Source organism: Anguilla rostrata, chromosome 7 (genome assembly GCF_018555375.3).
Source record: "Anguilla rostrata isolate EN2019 chromosome 7, ASM1855537v3, whole genome shotgun sequence".
NCBI lineage: Eukaryota > Metazoa > Chordata > Actinopteri > Anguilliformes > Anguillidae > Anguilla > Anguilla rostrata.
In genome coordinates this window covers 25,525,114-25,544,858 of record NC_057939.1, presented here as the reverse complement: position 1 = coordinate 25,544,858, position 19,745 = coordinate 25,525,114, and the positions used below count along the sequence as shown (strand labels likewise).

General features: G+C 40.5%; 1 protein-coding gene across 14 annotated transcripts in view; it reads right to left on the bottom strand.

The window, feature by feature from the left end:
• Positions 1-19,745, bottom strand: part of LOC135259474 (nuclear factor 1 B-type) — a 146,219-nt gene that overhangs the window by 110,701 nt on the left and 15,773 nt on the right. For 6 of the 14 annotated variants that reach the window (XM_064343918.1, XM_064343929.1, XM_064343917.1 and 3 more), the window contains exon 2: positions 2,383-2,914. In XM_064343918.1, coding sequence (XP_064199988.1) covers positions 2,383-2,914 — 532 coding nt within the window. Of the gene's footprint in view, positions 1-2,382; positions 2,915-3,464; positions 3,636-6,849; positions 7,820-9,752; positions 10,151-19,745 lie in introns of those variants that run through there. The other 8 variants (XM_064343925.1, XM_064343924.1, XM_064343930.1 and 5 more) reach the window with 8 other exon arrangements.

Genomic DNA, 19,745 nt, shown 5'->3' with positions numbered 1-19,745 from the left:
ATTCTCATGGTCAGTACAAATAAGACGACCATTTAAACAGCTGTAGGAAGGTCACGCGAGCCCGACCTGCTTTAAGAAAGGAGGGGTTTCTCCTTTGTCTGGGGAGTCGAGGAGGGGGGCGCGTTTTTCAACTTTGGATTTTGCAGCACGACCCGCATTTATTTTATTGCATTTCCACTTTATTTCATTGTATTTCATTCTGTTTTGCAGACAGGCGTAGGACAAGGGGCTCCAATCATGCTGTAGGATGGAACCGTTTTAAGGGGGTGGGGGTGGTGGGTGAGGGGTGGGTGAGGGGTGGGGGGGGGGGACACAAACGAATCAGCAGCGTGCTAAAAGAGAAACAATGGGGGTCCGATGCCAACCTTGGTGCCAGTGGCAACCACCATTGTGGCTCAGCAGTGCTTTTGCCTTCGCCTGGCACTTGACAAACACAAAATGGAGGTTCACAGTTTAGCGATCGCAGGCTTTTCCAGGGTCCCTTTCCCCCCTCTGCCACGGCCGGGCATTCGCGCTCTCGTACTGGTCTAACAAACAAATTTCTGTTATTTTTGCTTCGTCTTTATTCTGTTTTACTTCCATAAAATGGACAGGATGCAGAACTATTGGAGTAAAGCTGCTAAATAAGGCAAAAGCTTTAGTGGGATACGAAAACAAACAAAACACTTGGCTTTCCTTTCTGGGTCACAAACTGAACGACCGACATAACGCCAGTGTAATGGTATACCAGAAACTCAAATTTTACTTATGTAATTTATATATATATATATGTGTGTGTGTGTGTGTGTGTGTGTGTATACATGTGTGTGCAAATTCCCAATAAAGCATAAATTCAAAGCTATAGTTACGGTGATTTAGAACTTTTAAATGAATCCATATTGATTGTGTAATACAATATTCACTGAAATCACTGAGATCGTAGGACCTGATCTTCCCGTTGAGTTAGTACTAGGTCCCTTTCTCACAAAGGAAGAAACAAAACAGAAAAACAGAACGCTACACCACCGTAAATAGCGGACGGACCGGGAAACTCAACGTTTCTATGCTCTTAATTTAAGGAATAGCAACGATACCACATCCTACAAATTCATTTACAAAAGATATTTACAGTCATTCTGTTCAAAATCATGTCTGTTTTGTTTCCAGAAAATGCACTTTTGGCTCCGTGTCAAAAACTCGGGATCTGAAACGGCACCAGCCTGCTTACCTCATCTCAATAAAAGGCGTACTTGTTAGCGCACTTAAAAAAGCCAAAAGAATCCTTCACACTGCAAAGTCAATTGGTGTAATTATAGGAATTCTACCTGGCTAACGATATGATATTTAACATCTGTGATTGTGTGAGTGCTTTCTTCCATTTTTTTACATTTCGCTTTGCTTTACTTGATTTTACAGTATCTTTTGGAAAGCGCAGTGCGCTTTTTTTTGTTTGGAGAGGAGCGGGAACATATTGACGTGTTGTGTCTGCCCACAGACTTAAATTCTCCCGGAACCACAGACCTAAATATTCACGCCAAATATACACACAGACTGGCTCACTACAGCATCCCGTGTCCGATGATACCAGAAATAACACCAGACCCCATTCACAAAAAGAAAAAATCTTGGAACAAACCAGAATCAAAAGTTCAAGAGCGACCCATAATTATACAGAAATTTAAAACAAAAAATATATGAAAAAAACAGCACTTTTTGGACTCTCAACAAGAGTAAAAATGCTACAAATTACACAAAATTACCTAGTAATTTCTGCAAACATGAAGACATTGTTTTGCCAAATTCAATATGGTCATTAACAATTTAGACTCCTTTGCAATAAATTGCTAGGAGAACATCTTTTTCCGTTTTTTCTAATAAAGATGACTGCTGTGGTCACAGTTCAGTAGCAGAAATAGAGGCTCATAAAAAAAACATCAGAAAACAGAGTCTATGGTGCTACTGTCCGTCTCTCTTTTACAGACATACCATTCTGGGAAGGTGAATATAATTTAGAGTTGGCATCATTTAAAGAAAAGACTCCAGATACTGGACGCGCACACGTGAGCATTCACACACAAAGTGTGTACCTTTTGCTTTTAAGTCATATGTTTAAGGCTGTCCAAAGCAGCCCATTAAAATTCCCCAAAATGCCATGATCTTCAATAGTGTAGCTGAAAATCTATTTAAGCATTTGCATATGAAACAGTGATTCTGAGGCGTTAAAATTGAGGGGGATTTGAAATGGAAGAAGTCTCTGCTTCAGCCATTAGAAGGGCAGGAGGGGTGTGGCGAGGGCCATTCCACACGAAAATCAGACCCCGCCCAGAGACCCCCAAGAACGACCCCAACACCTCTCTACCCTCCCTCCACCCGCCCAACCCCCCCCTCTCTCGGCACACCTACCTTGGTCCTGGACGTAGTAGGCGAGAAACAAGTCCAGCTCCTTAATGGACACCGTTATGTGGTGCGGCTGGACGCAAAGTGCCGGGTTGGTGCAGTGCGGCGACTTGACCAGCCGCTCGCCGTCGGTACTTTCCAAAGGGATGCCCTTAAACAGGATGACCATCACCAGGTCCAGGCGCCACACCTTGTCGGCCTGCCGGAGGCAGTCGATGCGGCGGATCTTGCCCTTCTGGTCGGGGTTGGAGAGCACGCAGCAGGGGTGCTTCTTGCCGGTGACGCTGAGCACAAAGTCCTCGCGGTACTCCTGCCGGATGTCCTTGCGGAGCTTGGCCAGCAGGCGGGACGCCCACTTCTGCTTGATCTCGGGCTTCTCGCCCAGCAGCTCGTCCTTCACCGCCCGCTCCTCGTCCTTGGACATCCGCTTCTCGTGCTTCTTGAAGTACTTGCGCTTCCGCGCCTGCAGGTTGAACCAGGTGTAGGCGATGGCGCGGACGTGCGGGAGGAGGGCCTCGATGAACGGATGGAACTCATCCTGCGCTTTCCGAAAAGGAGAGACAGAAAGAAAGAGTGGGGGGGAAAAGGGAGAGAGAAAGAAAGAAAGAAAGAGAGAGGGAGAGTCAGGGAGAGAAGGGGGAAGAGGAAGAAAAAAAAAAAGTTTACAGAAACAGCCATGTACCAGAAGTGACCTTTTTGGCAACGGTTTCTGTCCAATTAGCCCCAACCGCCATCGAAGCCAAATGGAAACAAACGGCACTCTATACCAGAGGAAAAAAAAGAGAAGTTAAAGCACCTCTAAAAAAAAAAAAAAAAGAAAACTGTTTTTCGCAACAAACACCGCACACAACAGCGGCCGCTTCACTACGATGCATTTAAATCTCAAAAGCCATCAGGAACTACAGATTTTCTCCGTCTGACTGACCCTCACATCCCCAAGCAAAGGCCTGCGTTATGGACCAAGCCTTCGGTTTACTTTACTTTTTCCTTTATTTACAAAGGCTTCAAATTGCAAATACATTAAGCAAAAGTATCTGCTTCGTCACACAGTTCAACGACTGAGGTTTGGCCCGCCCGCGTTCGTTTACCATCTCAAAAACGGCCGCAGGTACCGCCGAGCTACGGCTGGCGCAGGTGCTCGCACGGCAAACGAGCGCCACAGTTTCGCTTCTCCTTCCCGCGAAACGCTAGCGCAAAGAATACGCGTTCACAAAACAGCACGCCGTTCTCCTTTTTGGGGTCCGTTTTTTTTTTTTTTCCCCCCCTTTTTCTCGAGCATGCTCCGAGCGAACGCCCCGCAGCCAAAACAGGGAGCATGCGCCCTAGCGCTTAACCCTTTCAAGAGCTGGTTTTTTGGAATGTTTTCTCTCCCCCCCCCCCCCCCAAGTCAGTGTTCTAGAACTCCATTGCTTTCAGTTACCGGTAGCGATTGTTACAACAGTATTAGAATGTTCAGTTAAGAACATTCTAACCACAGATGTGTGATCTTACACCTAAAAGGATTACACTTTTTTCTTTTCTTTTTTTAAAAATAAAGATTGTCAAGCCACCCTAACATTCCTGTACAGGCGGCACTGCCGATGACACAGAGTGAAACGGGGCACCGGAGAAGGAAGGAGGGTGTTAAAGAAATGCCAAAAAAAAAACGTACAAATAAATAAAATTCGACCCTGCCCCAGTCTCAGACGTAGCCAGGGCTAACCTTTCTGCCAGCGGACTCGTGACACAAGGCCCTGCAAAGGCCAGAGGAGGGAGAAGCGGCTCTGCGCGCTCACAGAGCGGAGAGGGAGAGGAGAGAGAGAGAGAGAACGGCCCATTCCGACAGAGCGGTCGGACACAGGAGCCGGAGCCGCCTAAAGCTCGCTTGCGTTTGTTAACGGATCGCAGGCCCGGGACGACCGCTCCCATTCTCCGTCTTTCAGAGCAGATCCAGAACCGAAAAAAACATGGCTACCTGGCACTCGAGGCGGCATTCTTTCATGCCGCCCCGAATGCCTTGGCAAGGGCTGGGTTTATAAAAGAACGCAGATGAGCAGGTATTCAAACACCTTCACCTCCAGGGCAGTCGGCTTTGTTATATATTTTTTTGGCTTGTTTTTTTTTTTTTTTTTTCCCAAGCGCTCTATCGAGATCAGAGCAAATATCAGCAGCCAAATTTACACAAAGCGCAAGGCCTTTATTTTTCATACAAGATCGATTCACCCAAAAAAAAAAGCTGCTGTGCTTATGAAATATTGTAACAGGGTTGTCCTGGCAGCTCGAGAAATGCAATGAAAAGAAGAAAAATAAATCAACTAAATTCAACACATTACAAATCGTCTTTTAAAAACTGAAGACAGTATATTTTTTTTGCATTTTACATTTAAAAACATATCGAGCTAAACAAAACCAGTTTTCACCAAGCAAGTTACGGTGGTCACTGAAACAAACAGCGTGAGAAAATTACTGGCACCATTAACGGGACTGAAAAATAATTACAGTTTCTTTTTTTCTTTTTTAAAGGAATGGCACAGCAAAAAAAAACAAAATGATAATAATCTGAGCAAACAGCCACATCCTCCCTGCAACCTCGCCAAACCAACAAGCACAAAAGGCGTTGCAGTAAACCCAGGTCAGTTAAACAACACGAAATCTTAACTTCTTATTTATTCATTGGGTTTTTTTTTTGTTTCTTTTTTTTTTTACAGTTAAGCAAACGGCGGTAACCCTGCTCCTTCACATGGAGCACTGGAGGGTTAAACCGCACATTGTGCTGTGAGCGGGCAGCGGCGCTTCTAGGGAAAACCACAGTCAGTGATATCCTCCATGTCTCTCCTCCACTGACAGCCAAGTCAAAGAGTTCACTGTGCCCAGAAAATACAGGGCTTAATTGAGAATTCGGCACACAGTGCTTGTGTTGTGGTTCAAAAAAAGAAAAGAAAAAAAAAACCCCAAGACAATGGCAGTGAAATACAAAAAAGGCTCCCACGAATGTTTAAAAGAGAGAAAACATTTTTTCCACATCGTCTTTTTTTTTTGTAAAGTGTGAGAATTTTTTTTAAAACTGTCACACTTTACAAAAAAAAGACTATGTTAAGCGTATGCGAGTAGACATGCTTGACAACAACATACGGAGTAGATAAAGGTATTAATAAAGGGCAATTTTCATTAAAACGCTAAAACACAGAATGCTACCACAATCTTTGTCGCAAAGCAAAAAATTCTATTCCTAGCCACAGTGTAAGGACACAACAGGCATGACTTTGATATACATTAAGTGCTCAGTTAGGCATGAGACCAGTCCAACACAACATTCAAAATTACAATAAATATTACCCAGCTCATTTGTCCATTTTAACTCATCCTTTGATGTAAGGAATGTCAAATAATTGTGTACAGTATCTATAAAATGTGTGTAACATTCAACATTCTGTAAATGCAACAAAAATACTGTATTGTGCACAGGAATGTTAGGTCAGACCTTATATGATAACATGTATGTATCTGTGCATATATGTGCGCCTATATGTGTGTAATGTTCTTTTGTGTGTAGTATTCATGACAAATTCAGTTGTTGAACGCGCATGCTGCACTGCACGTTCTGTTAAGGTGTAAGTTCCTTTGCAGGAACTAAATCATATCTCAGTCAATCACTTTCTGATGCCAAACAAAATATAAACAGTAAAATCGTGTCAGCCAAAAAGCTAAAGGACTGTGTCCAACCACTGAATCAGCCTTATCGTTGCTTTCATCTACATTCACAATAAACGAGCCCCTTCCCTCTAGTGCTCACATAGGCTCCTTTAAAAACTATATTTTAAAGTTAATTTCACAAATGCTCACAATTCACAATACTTTACTGAGGCATCTAAATATCTATTTTATTTAATTTTTTTCAAATGGCATAAATGGTCAGATTATTCACCAAAATGCCAACTATTTGTCCCCATCATCAAAATTTCAAATTTTATTTAGTATAACCTAAAATGTAATTATATAGCAATATGCCTAATACATTAATTTACACTTTAGTTTTGAATATTTTGTAAATTACAGATTTTGGAACACAATGCTAGAGTACAACAATGCGTGACCTTGTATGTACCCTATATGGGTATATAAAATAAGAGTTTGTACCATACATAACCTATAAGCATTTTCTTTTTCTTCCCTTTGACTGTCGTTTTATTCAATGCTGTTCTTTGAATTAATTAAAAATACAGAAAACGAAGTATTTTAACACAAGGAAAATTATTTAATCTAATCGGTTCTATGGATGTAATTTATTTCCGATCAATTTCCTGCTTCCAATTCTCTGCCGTTCGTTCCGTCACTTACAAAAATGTATAGGCTAACGTGAAGCTAAATTTACACTGCCGTCTGCATAAGCTGCAAACGTTTCAAGAAGTATTAGCGATTTAAAAAGCGAACATGAAATGGTAATGCAATAATAAAGGACCGCAGTAAAGAAGCCAATAACAGAAAAATATGTACCTGTGTCAGACAAATTGGAGAATACATCACCGTGCTTAACCGAAAGTTATCTCACTCAGCTACAAAAGTCCAGCATGTGGGTTGATTTTTATCGATTCATTCCTGTTCGCGCAGCATGCAGGGAGATGCAAAGTTAGTCTCCTAAAAAGATGTCTAATCCAAGGGCGTCAAACAACTTTGAGGATCCAAGCAGTTTCATTAAGCGATGCCAGACGACATATCTGATTTTAATTTAAATAACGTCATTAAGTCCGGTAACATCCACAGCGAATCTCCTGCTCCCCTTGTACCGAGGGAAAGGGGGGAAAATACCGGAATCTAAAACGAAGCCAGTCTCCAGGCGGGGAGGAAATCGTTCAAAAGTATATTATAAAAACTTGAAGGCGCCAAATTTCTGATCCCGTATTTGCTTTTCAAACTTGATATAATATCGACCGGTAACACCCTCCCGACTGCTCGATCCTAACAAATCAGTCTCAAGTTTTTTTTTTCATTTAATTACAGTCATACTCCTCCTCTTCCAGCAAACGAATTCCATGTAGCTACACCAGCCCACTTTCCCTGTTCTTTCAGATACCTCTGCAGAAAAAAGACGTCTTTCCTTTTTCTCTTGGAGTTATGATTTTATACGCGGAAGACTTTGGACCAGCGCCCCGTTCGTATAGGAATGAAATGGAAAATTCCTTTTAGCAGCGTTCAGCTCAAGGGCCTTATTCGAACTTGAACTCCAACTCGCCGCACTGTTGTACGTAACTGCAATGAGATATCCCATTACAGAACGCACACGGATGGTTTAACATACAGTCATTGTTTTAAAACGTAAGTTATTTTATTTTAATAATGCAAAAACACGACTATGTAAATCTGAAGTTTTTTCCATATTTCCTTACAAATCGCAAAGAGATAAACGCTGGTATAAAGCAAAACGTGTGGCATTACATCAATCTAACAAACCACAAGTCATATCGCCAGTTCACCTATAGCCTACGTGCAAATATTGACAACGCGAGCTCATATTGAAACATTACCTATTTTCAAAATTGCAACTGCTCCGCAATTTCCAGTATAAGCATGGCTAGTGAACAAGGCGCTGTTTCTCTTAATAGAACATTCACTTGGCGTTTGGACTGGAAAGCAATAGCTTCTTACGGATCTGCATATAATGGGGAGATATTCACACTGGTTTGGAGAAAAGTTACATTCAGGGTTCAACTGAAGACATCATTCTCGCTATAGGACGCGCATCAGTGCACGCATTGTAGGCCAATTTTAATTGAGTATCACTGATCAGGATCTTTACAGTGTCTCATGAGGTAAGAACAACAGATATTCTCATGGTATGATAAAACAATTAAGATGGAGTCCAACTGATATCTTGTCTTAACAACATGCATTCAGAGGAAAGTTTGCAGAATAAGGCCATGCACTAAAACACCTTATATGGCGATAACGTGTATACATACACCACATTTCAATACGCTGGTTTTGTATTTTTGTCTGCATGCAGGTTTACAAACACAACTACAGCAAAACCATTTAAAACACACAAGGAAGGCTGTTAAAATACTTCGCTTAAAAGGTTTGGTCGTCATTGCTGCATATCAGGCGTTCTGCAATTAGCTTGTTTATATTAGGGTATAAAGTCTACTAAGGTTTCCATATCGTGTCATTATGGACACAGGCCTATGATAGCATGGGTAAAATTTTCGGTACATGCAAAGCACATGTCTGAGGGTATGCTGAGTGCAGGTGTAATACACACCAAAAACCAAATGTAAATATTCAAATTTACAGTAACTTGCTCGGTGCAGTATGACTAAAACTTCACTGCGCATTTAAGCGCTGGTGAAAGAACTGTCCCAAGCTAGTTCAGACCTCTGCAACTTTATGACACTTTTTAGAACAGTACTCAATGCTACAACTTAAGAGGCTCCTTAAATTTCCCTCTTAAATTCTGTTGCGGTCCTGAAAGCGGGAGGAGAAGACAGTCTGTTCGTGGGACTAATAATAATTCACATCACGCCACATCGGCGTCTTGTGTCAAAGTCGAATCTGACTTCCCCACCCCCTCGACCGCGAGTTGCCAAGTGTTCACACGCTGTGCGTAACTACTTTATGGTAGACGCATCGCCAGCTTTAACAGACAGAGCGACACAGAGACGGTATAAAAAAAAGCCAACGGCATAGGCTACAATGTTTCTTTTTTCTCAGAAGCTTTGGGAGAACTCTGCAGATTGATCGTTATCTTACAAACAAGCCTGCTAGCTAATTCTATACCATGCATGATATAGCCCATTCACTATACCACCGACCGCAGGCTACTGAAGAAAATGAGGCTGCAGTTTCTAGGCTACTACCCGCAGAAATAAAATCATTGCAAACAGTATTATTCCAAAGCGTAAAACATCATCCATTTATAGGCTATATCAGTGATCCAGTTTACGATAGCAAAATGAAGCACAGTAAAAAATAAATAAATAAATAAAAAAGCACGTTATTCAACACAATATACTAGGAACGCCGTAAACCGAATGCGAAAATGCAGCTAGCCAGCGTAGCTACTCAAAGCATCGTTTCAGAATCTCACTGAAGTTCTCTGCCAGAAAAGGGGAGAAAAAAGTTCGCTAGCGCAGGAAATGTGCCAAATGCACCACTTTTTTGGCGCTAGCTCCACCGCCGACTTCTGACATATTACTGTGACCCATATACAAAAGCTGCCAATGCAAAATATAAACACTCGAATATTGCCTGCCTTTTTTGACGGTCGGCACGTGTAGTTGTATTCCTATATACGTCAAACCCCATAAAGGTGATCATTTTCAGGAGGAACATATGAACTTTGATGCAATACAGTAACAGGCGCACAGTAATTCAAAATTGCATTATATTCCATGTTCACGTACCATTGCACTGTATTGCATGAATTTATACGGGAATCCTGGAATCTGGGCGAACAGAAGCCGGTACCTTCACATTTCACAAGCTCAATTTTGTGCTTAGTTTTTCCTCCTAGAAGTGTTTTATAAATAAAAAAAAATAACACCGGAAGAGAATTCTTGGCAGAAAGGCGGCAAAGTGGAGGCAAAGAGAACCTCGGATTTTTTTTTATCTTCCTTCCTCTTTGAGTTTTGGATAGGTTTTTGGTTGTTGAGTTGAACGCGATCCAGAAGAGGCAGAGTTTTTGGAACTGGGTAGGTCTGCGCCTTTTCTTTCTCTGTCTGGCTGTCGTCGCTCCTGCTTGCAGGAGACAGGGGGATCTGCGCACTTGGATTGGATTCCTCTCGTCCCATTGGTCGAGGCGACGGCGGTCCTCGGCACCCCGTGCCTTCAGCCCCTCACTTCCGCTCGGCAGGCACGGTTTCTCAATTTGCATATTAACACGGCCCTAGCCTATCAAACGCAAGACTGGCCGAGGCTGAAACGTGCGGAGCACGATAGGTCAAAGACCCGAGAGCACCTTTTCAACCGGGGAATAAAAAAAAAATTAATGAGATTTAAAAAATAATAAATGAGTGACCACCAATTTGAGAGTATTTGTAAATATATTGCTTTTGTACGCATGTATACATCTTTTGTTCATAATTCATCCATGTCTACAATTTTTCCAAGAAATTTAATTCAATCTGAAATCAGTGCTGACTAATTGTTGACCTAGGTGAAGTGATAGACTGTGTAAAGAAATTTTATGCACTTATGAAAACCAACACTATTTAATACTTAAATTATGCGCTTTTACTTCAACTGCATCATCTTATAGGCTTAATTGGTTTAGGCCAAAATTGTGTTGTTAGGAGTTGTGCATTTATTCGTTGTACCCATGGTTGTAGCCTTCCTCAAATAACAGGTTGTGGCAATGATATCAGAACCTTAATGTAGGCTAAAACAATAGGCAATAACGCCTAACACCAGGTTGGATAATTATTTATTTTGACAAATAATTTGCCGTTTGCTTTGAGAAGGAGTGGCAATGCTTCTATCGGGTCAGACTGCCCGTTCGGGTTATGTTGGCACAGGAGCTTGGCAGCGAGAGAGACATGCCAGAGATTAGAAGATTTGGGACTGCAGTGTTAACACGACAGAATGAATGCCGCCCTGTCAGTGAGCTGTATGGGTTCTTTTTATATTCTGCATTTAGGCCTACAGGGCGCTACGCTAACATTCCTTTCCCCCAGGAGCACATGTGCTCCTAAGTTTAAAAAATTTCGGAATACACAAATGCATCCCCATGTGCTCATAAATTGTTTTCCCAGTTAGCCCACATCAATTTACAGCAGCACCTAAAATGGAACCACTGTGGAGCCCTGATTTGTATCTGGCAATATTCAAAACTGAAATTTCATTTGTAAAAGGATTGGCAAAGCCTACGCTGATATAAGCTTAACCTGTAATGTATAATAAGCCGATGATCAAGATGTTAAAAAAAAGCTACAATGATTTCACGATGATAGTCTTTAAAGCATGTTAGGTTAGGATTCCTGGACATAGGTCTGCCAATGAGAGTCATTTAGTCTACTGTGTACTATTGCCGCGCAGACATGTATACATAGGAGTGTGTGTGTGTGTGTGTGTGTGTACTGAATTCCTTACTGGTTTGTTTTAGCTGTATTATTTTAGCTTGCATTAACACCTTCAACATTTATCTAGCCACTTGCTTGATACGGTCGCTTACCATTAATTATTCCAAGTAAAGAGTAAACACGACTGGATATGTTTCCCAGTGCCTTTTTCTGGTAAATCGGAGCATTTCCAAATGTTTGTTTATTTATTTATTTATTTATTATTATTATTATTATTATTATTATTATTATTATTATTATTTTATTTATTTATTTTGCTTTTTGTTTAACAGATGTGTTAGGCCATATGTATTATTATTATTTATGTTTTTAATCCAAATGCCAAAACCCATGTAGTAGCCTAATTGCTAATCCATATTGAAGATAGATGTAGGCCTAATTGCAGAAAGGATTGCCCTTTGGTGATTTTTGGATTTCCAAATATAGGCAAAAATAGGCCAGTTCAACTCATTTTTTGGCCTATGCTAGTTCCCACGAAGGAGTTTCGTTTTCTTAGGCTACAACGTTGTTCGCAACGCGAAGTCCACGTAGACAGTAGGCTACATTACGGCCTCAAATGAATGCAAAGCTTGATACTACATCTATTTAGTATTTCATTTTGAGGAAAAATGAATAGGTACTACATAGATTTAGTATTTCATTGGGTGGGGGGGTGGGGGGGGATTAATCTCTCTCTCTTTCTCTCACGCACACACATGCGTGTAATGTGCTAGCCTATCGAATTTAATAGTGTGTTATGCTTCAAATGAGAAGAAACAGACTTGACCTATTTCCTCCATATTGGTACAATATTTTATCACATACATCGAAAATGTTCTATATTCGATCTTATATTAATATTAATCTCAAATTGTATCTGCAAATACATTCCGTTTGTTAAATGCATCTATACAGATTTACAAGTAGGCTACTGCGCTGCAAGTCATTTGACTTTGAGTGTGAGTGGACTGTTGGCAGGTGGGCAGTGATATCTCCCTTTGCTCGGGTATATTTTATGCAAGAAACATTCCAACAGAGCGATGTATTACCGTGGTATAATGAACTGAAAATCCAAGTATACCGTATTACAGAGATTTTTTTATGGTTTTATGCTTTATTGTGTAGTCTATATCATGTGCCCGTAACGAATCACCGTCTGTCCAAACTGTGGAACGAAAAAAAAAAAGTACATGTAAATTGGAACAGGCAAGTCGGGAGGTGGAGTGTAGCGAATAAGAACTGCTGAAGGGCGAACTGTGGAGAGCTATGAGTGAGGAAAAGAAACTCAAAAATACAGCAAGCAGGTAATATTAGTTTGTTCGTGGATATTTAATCTGTGATATTTCGCCAGACTAACCTGAAGTTCAGCAGAACTTTGCCGGTGATAAGTTTCTCAGTGTACATGAAATGTTTAGAGTGCGCTTCTTTCCCAAAGAAACACGTCTGTTATGCAACAGACACGAGTGCGAATTCTTTCCCATTTGCTCGAGGTTTTCTGGTTTTTTGTTTTATTAAAAATAATTTTGAGTTATGCGTGTTGTTCGATTAGTGTGACATTAACCCATTTACATGGTGGCAAAATGTTATTTTCAATGTCAAGTCATTCGCGGCTTGTTTCAGCGGTTTTATAAGCCACGTATCAATGTCGTGGTCAGTTATCTAACATTCTCTTGCCCAGTTAATCGACCTTGTCCTTTGTTAGAGCTCATCTATGGTGTCTCCATCCCAATTAAACATTAATTTAAAAATATTACATTGTCTATTTAATTTCGCGCATTCAACTTAATCAGTGGACGCTGAGGAAATCAAAATGACAACCAAAATGTTAGCAAAATCTGAGTTATATTCATATTTCTAAAAACCAGCACTGCCGCAGTAACCATGTTGTTTCATTTTTATAGGCTGTGATATATGCTATACCGTATGACGATTTTAGTTTTAACCTGAAATATGCAGGTAAAATATAATGCTGACGCAGTCGTAAATATATTTGCATATTTTTCTAAATTTTGCTTTATTTCTACGATTGAATTTTAAAACATGTTTCAAATAGCCTATCTCTCAAATGTCATTGAATGTTTACCTGTCGCCTGTTTCTTTTCAATATAGCTTATTCTGAATGGGCGCGTTTGCTGCATTTTAAATGCAAATAGTTGGGTCGGTCTGTTTCGAAAATATTTAGCAAGAAATTACCATTTTAGCACGCAAATAAGTGTACGTTTCCACATTCTCAGTGGACGTTTGTACCAATAAAGCTAAAACAATTCAAGGATTAACACGCATCACAAGAACATACCAAACTGAAATGTTTTATTTAACGATGACGAGCAAATAATGGATTTACCGCAGCAAAACTTGGCTCCCGGTGAAGTTTAACAAAAACGCATATGCACAGTCAAGCACACGCGCACAAATAAAAACTTCAACACATTGTTGTACCAATAATACCCGTTGGCAGTGAACAGTTCACAGAAGTATTTTTCCTCCAGCCGCCGTAAACGCAAGACATATGAGCTTGCATACCGCAAATTGGTGTCCGTTAACTCGCATTTTAACTGCACCATAGGGCATGTTGTGACCCATGAATTAATCATTCTCATGTTTATTGTGTCCGATGTATCTAAAAACCCTAATTCATGATTGAAATGTTTCTCTTTTATTTATTTTTTTCACAAATACCAAACCAGCAATAGTTATAAATGTGATTGTTTGCGTGTATATATTTTTTATTCTATTTTTTTAAAGAATGAAGCTGTAATATCGACACAATCCAGATTATTAAACTAGAAAACATTAGGTTATTACTACTAAATTTATTAAATAAATTGATCCGGTGAAATTTGCCTGCAGAATTTAATGTGCTGGTTGGTTTGAATTTCTGTTTAAATTTTAAGCAGAAATATTAATTGGCTGAAAATTAATATTAACTGAGGGGTAAGTGCCATGAAGTTATTAAATATGGAATTCCAATTACTTCTCACAAAAGAAAATAATGCAGGCACAATAGAAAACTGTATTTATCTCAGATAAGCATCTATTGAATTTATCTTATATTTATGTGTGTACCACATATCATGATTAGTCTTCCTGCTCTCTACGCAATCCGTTATTTGGAGCTGTTCTTCTGATATGATATGCAAGTACAGTGTGTTTTGGGCCCTTTAAGGTTCTCTGGAGAAAGGCATCTGGTAAATAAATCTATAGAAAATGCATAAGAATGATATGAAGAAGAAGGTAATTGTTCCCTAAACATGAATAGACCCTGAAAAATGTGCAGTCAGTCTGATTAGTAATTTAAAAAATTGCACCATTAGTTAACAGCCTAGGTTAGTAGCCTACTCAATAACTATATATTAAACTATAAATGGTGAGTTTGCCGGTTTACACTGAGAGGCACACATGTACGGAGAAGGGGCTCTCTCTGCAGTCCAGACGCTTAGCGGCACCGCACCGCGGGTGCTGCAGCTGTGTTGAGCTGTGCACACTCTGTACTCTGGAGCTGGGCCTGAGACAATGGCATGGGCTGAAGGAACGCTCTGATGGAGTGGAAGGTGGGGGCGGGGGGGCTCAGTTACTGTAGTGATCTCCCCCGACTACACCCCCCCACACACACACACACACACACACACACCTCTTATCGCTGTCTGGGACACATGATTCTCTCTTGCTGTTTGCGTTCTTCCGGACCCCCCTAGCCATGTGTGTGTGTGTTGGGGGGAGGGGGGGGGGGGTAAGCAATGAGCCTTTGCCCCCTTGTGCCCTCCCTGTGCCAGGGCTGTGCTCCGTCCGGTGCCCACTGTACCCAAGCATCTGGGGGCGGGTCCTCGCCATCTGTGATGTCACTGGGCTGCCAATAGCCGTGCTCCGAGGCCTGGGGACAGGCTGCCCCCCCCGCCCCACTTCCTCTGTGAGCTTGGGGGAGCCAAGTGCCAATGCCACCCCTGGCACCCGGGGCATCAGTGCCCAAAGAGGGTAAATAAGTGAGTATCTGCCCTCAGAGGTCAAACAGTAGGGAGCGATTGTTTGTGTTTAAAATCTCTGAGTGGTAGGCTGCACTCAGGTATACTTTACGCTGACAGAGTGCATTTTATAACATAGAAATAATAACTCCGCTTCTATAGCACCTTTTGTGCAAAACATGCAGCCCAAAGTGTGTGACAGACATCAGAATGCCTTTTAGTCCTCATTTAAATGGTGCCAAGTTGAATTAGAACATTTTATCGCATGGAAAAAGGTGACAGTGTAGTGTAGTATAATGGTTAGGGAACTGGGTTTATAACTCTGTGGTTGCTGGTTTGATTCTTAGATGTTGTACTAAGCCTGAGTTATATCAGTAAAACATCGGACTGTACAAATGGGGTGCACGTGAAAGAAAACCTAACCTCTGTAAGTCTGCAAAATGTCTGAATATAACTTTGACAATGTGTTCAAATGCACTGATGAATATTGGTCGAGTGGAAGTCATCATTAATGATAATGCTGCACCAATCCAGCTTTGACCTTAATTTACTTCTTGTTTTTAAATGCCTGCTCCTGCTTCCGTCTCCCTTTTTGATCAAAATAGAATGCCACTGTCACCTCAGGAAGAAACGTAAATCGCATTAGTACTTGTGTGCTTCACACATTGAACACATTTAGTATTTCTTGGACAATAAATCCTAAACTCGCAGCTGCTAAATGTTCTCTCTGGTCTTGTCAAAGCCAGGACATTTGCAGTGTTACTCTGAGTAGAGAATTCCAGTCTTCGGCTCGGCTTGGCTCTCCTTCCAGGGACACAGCCTGGTGGAGGAAGGTCTTTACAAGGCCAGAGCTCTTTGTGACACCGGGCGTGATGCAAAGTGGTGAGAAAAGCACGTTCTCTCATTTACTCTGTGCTGTCTCTTCTCCAGCTTTTTTCTGCACCGCCCTTCTCTTTCTCAATCGATAGTGAGAGGGTGAGTGTGGGACCTTCAGCAGAATTAGCAGGCATCACACATGCTACATACTGTCCATATAAGACTGTACTACCCAGACATACATGATGCTCACAACACAAACAGCACGCACATACTGTGCACTAAGTTGTACACGGAATGCACACCTAGCCCACGTGCACAGCACGTCAATGCTAACTACATGCTGTCCAAGGGCAGGCTCTGTCTACACACTCATGACAAATGTCCTCTCACCTACAGCATACTTCTTAATGTCTTTTTTCCCACGGCGCGCAGGACTGCCTGCCACCGTGGGCTATGCATGGCAAATTGTGGTCACTCACTCACTCACGACCTGAGAGGGACGTTTGGTGGGGCGCATGTGTAGGTGGTGCTTCGTTTAGTAGGACTCATGAGCAGGTGCGTCTCCCAAAATCACCACTTCGAACGGAACAAGATTTTTAAGCACAGCTTTATCACCTAATGTTACTTTGGCTAACCCTAACATGTTAGCGTTTCACTGACTTTACTCAACCTAGTTAGTGCGTACCACCGATACAGATGTATGGACAGACGGAGGACAACAAATAACGTTACAGAGGTGAGGACATGCCATAGCTAGCTAGCTATATAGTTAGCCCAGTTTTACTCATGACACTTTGTACAGGTGCGCTGTGTGTCTGGGCGGTTTCGTGCTTGTTTTTTGTTATTTATTGTTCTTATATTAATTGTTGGTGGATTGATAATTGTCATAATACATACTAATTTAGAGCATGTATGAAACAGAATCTACAGTTGACTTTTTTCATGTACAGACAAATGGAAGTTGGTGAACTTAATGAATGGCCCATATTGGTATGTAAGTGACAATTAGCTGTTTTAACAGTATGTAATGGCATTAATATCTCATTAGTTGAATGTTAACATCGTATAGAGTTTGCTACACAGAGATGCAACCACAACAACTTCAGCTCAGAATTTGGGTCACATCAGGATAATTCCCTGGCACCACAGGCAGGTGCTTTGCAACAAACAATAGCACTGGCAATGAGTGTAAAGTGTCTACAATCATACTCTGCAGAGACATTCAGAAAAAAGTAAGCTGTGATGTTCTGGAATTCTCCATTGTGGAACATTCCAGAATAAATAACTCCATTCCATTGATAAAGACACTTCACTCACACCTGCAGCCATTCTCATCAGGTAGCCCTCTAATCAGGGATTAACGTAGTAAGCCTAAAGAGTTAGGCTACGTACTCCCACTTTCACATCCTACCATGACTGAAAGACACCATGGACCAACATTAATCTCCCAAAGTGTGTCATATACACAAGTATTGGCTTCACATTTAACAAACAAACTGCATCAGGTTACATCAGGCAAATATAGATGTTTACTGGCAGATATTTATATTAACATTACATTATAGCTGGACATTTCAACAAAAAATACACATGAACTTATATCTCAATATACATACCTATTGTTGATGCAGTATCAGGTTGTTTGACATGAATGTTGTGAACGGTGTTTTGTTTTTAAGCTGAAAGTTAGCTGATATTAAATTTTTTTTTAAAAAGCAAGTTTACAAAATTAAAAACCAATATTCAGTGATCTTGCATACCCAAGCGGTTGCAAGAGATTGTGAGAAGTGTGGTGGGAGTGTGGAATGGGGCTAAGGGTCAAGGAGCTATATTTGCAAGATTAATTTCCAAGATGGGGTACTGCCCTTGTATCATTGAATAATAGAGTAAACTGTTTAATCAGAATTGCTTCAGCCAATATTCAGTCATATAAATGTGAAATAATATGAAATAATATAAGCCATGTAAGTTTAATAAATGCATTAAAAGAATTGTCAGGGCACTAGAATTGTAAATCTGAGGCTGGAAGTTGCTGTCGTACCCATAAGTAAGATCCTTAATCTGAATTCCTTCAGTAAATATCTAGCTGTATAAATGCTTGATGTTACCGAAGCAGAAGTGATTTTATCCATTAACTATTCACTGTTCTGGGTTCCTATCAGATTCCCTCTTTATGACCCTATTTATTGTGTACATTTAGGCTGATTTGTATCCAGACAGTGATGCTAAATATTAAACGCCTACAAAGGTGAATCCCCTGGATGGCGCACTCGACTAAAGCACTAGCTCTTGGTGCAGTGCAGTTTGACACACATCAGAGATTCATAAATTTAACGAACATACTCTTTTATTGGAAATCGATAGAAATTACAGCTCTCAGGATAAGTAATCACATTTAAATTATGAATTTGTGTAATAATACATTTGGAGCAGATTAGATGGAACATATTGACTGTGTTAAACCCATTAGGCCATTCTTGCAGGGATGTGGAAACAGTTTTTTTTTCCGAGACGTGGTTCTCGCAGATGCAAGAATCTATCCTGTAAAGTTTAGTAAGTCAACCTGCTTTCACTGTAAGCAAGATATATAAACAAACAGACAGACAGACAGACAGACAGGGAAGCGCAATGTGGCACACACTAGTCAACTTTCACTTCATTCTCCCAGTGTTTCATTTGTCTTCAATCAGCCAGCACATGACAGAAATGTATGTCCTCTCAGGAGACGCACATCAGAGAACCCGTTGTTTTTTTAGCGCTCTTTGAGTACGGGATGGATCACAATGCTTATCTGTCTCTCAGTGGGCATTAACCACACTCACCACACCATTAAACCTCTTCAACCTAGATACTCCTGCTGATAATTGTTGCAAAGTTGTTTGGGTTTTGAATGGCATGCTGACAAAAACGAGGGAAATTATTGTTACTTTTTTCTTTCATTTTAAATGTACTGCATTGTCTTTTCTTTTTCAAACTTTAAATAGGTTTTTGTATTAATATTATTTTGTTTGTGTGTGGTTTTTTTTTGTGTGTGTTTTTTCTTTGACTTGTTTTTGTCCAATTCCTGTACTGGAGATTTAACACAATAGTCAATAGAATCATATGTAAACTATGAAATATTAAAATGTTTAAGAATGGCTGTGAATGATAAAGATTTATTTTAAGATTTATTTTATCTGAAAGACCCTAGTTTAGCAGGACTTTTTTACAGCAGAGTTTTACAGCGGCCTTTCATTTAATTTCCCAGAAGAGGGCGCCCTTTATTTGTGGATATGGTCTTAATGGAAGACAGTGCAAGCCAAGGCTACAGACTTTCCACTGGTACAACCACTAATTAAAAAATAATAATAATTTGGACAAAAATAACATTATTTAATTTCATTATTTAATCTACTTTATTTTGTGCTAAGCTATTATTAAAAATGTTCTAACTATGCAAGTATTTCTGTATTATTATCTTGAAAAAAAAAAAACTAATATGCTTTTAAACAAAGCTGCAAAGTTTTGCAAAAACAAATTTGAGAAAATGTACTTGTACCAATGTTAAAATAGTTTGCACTCA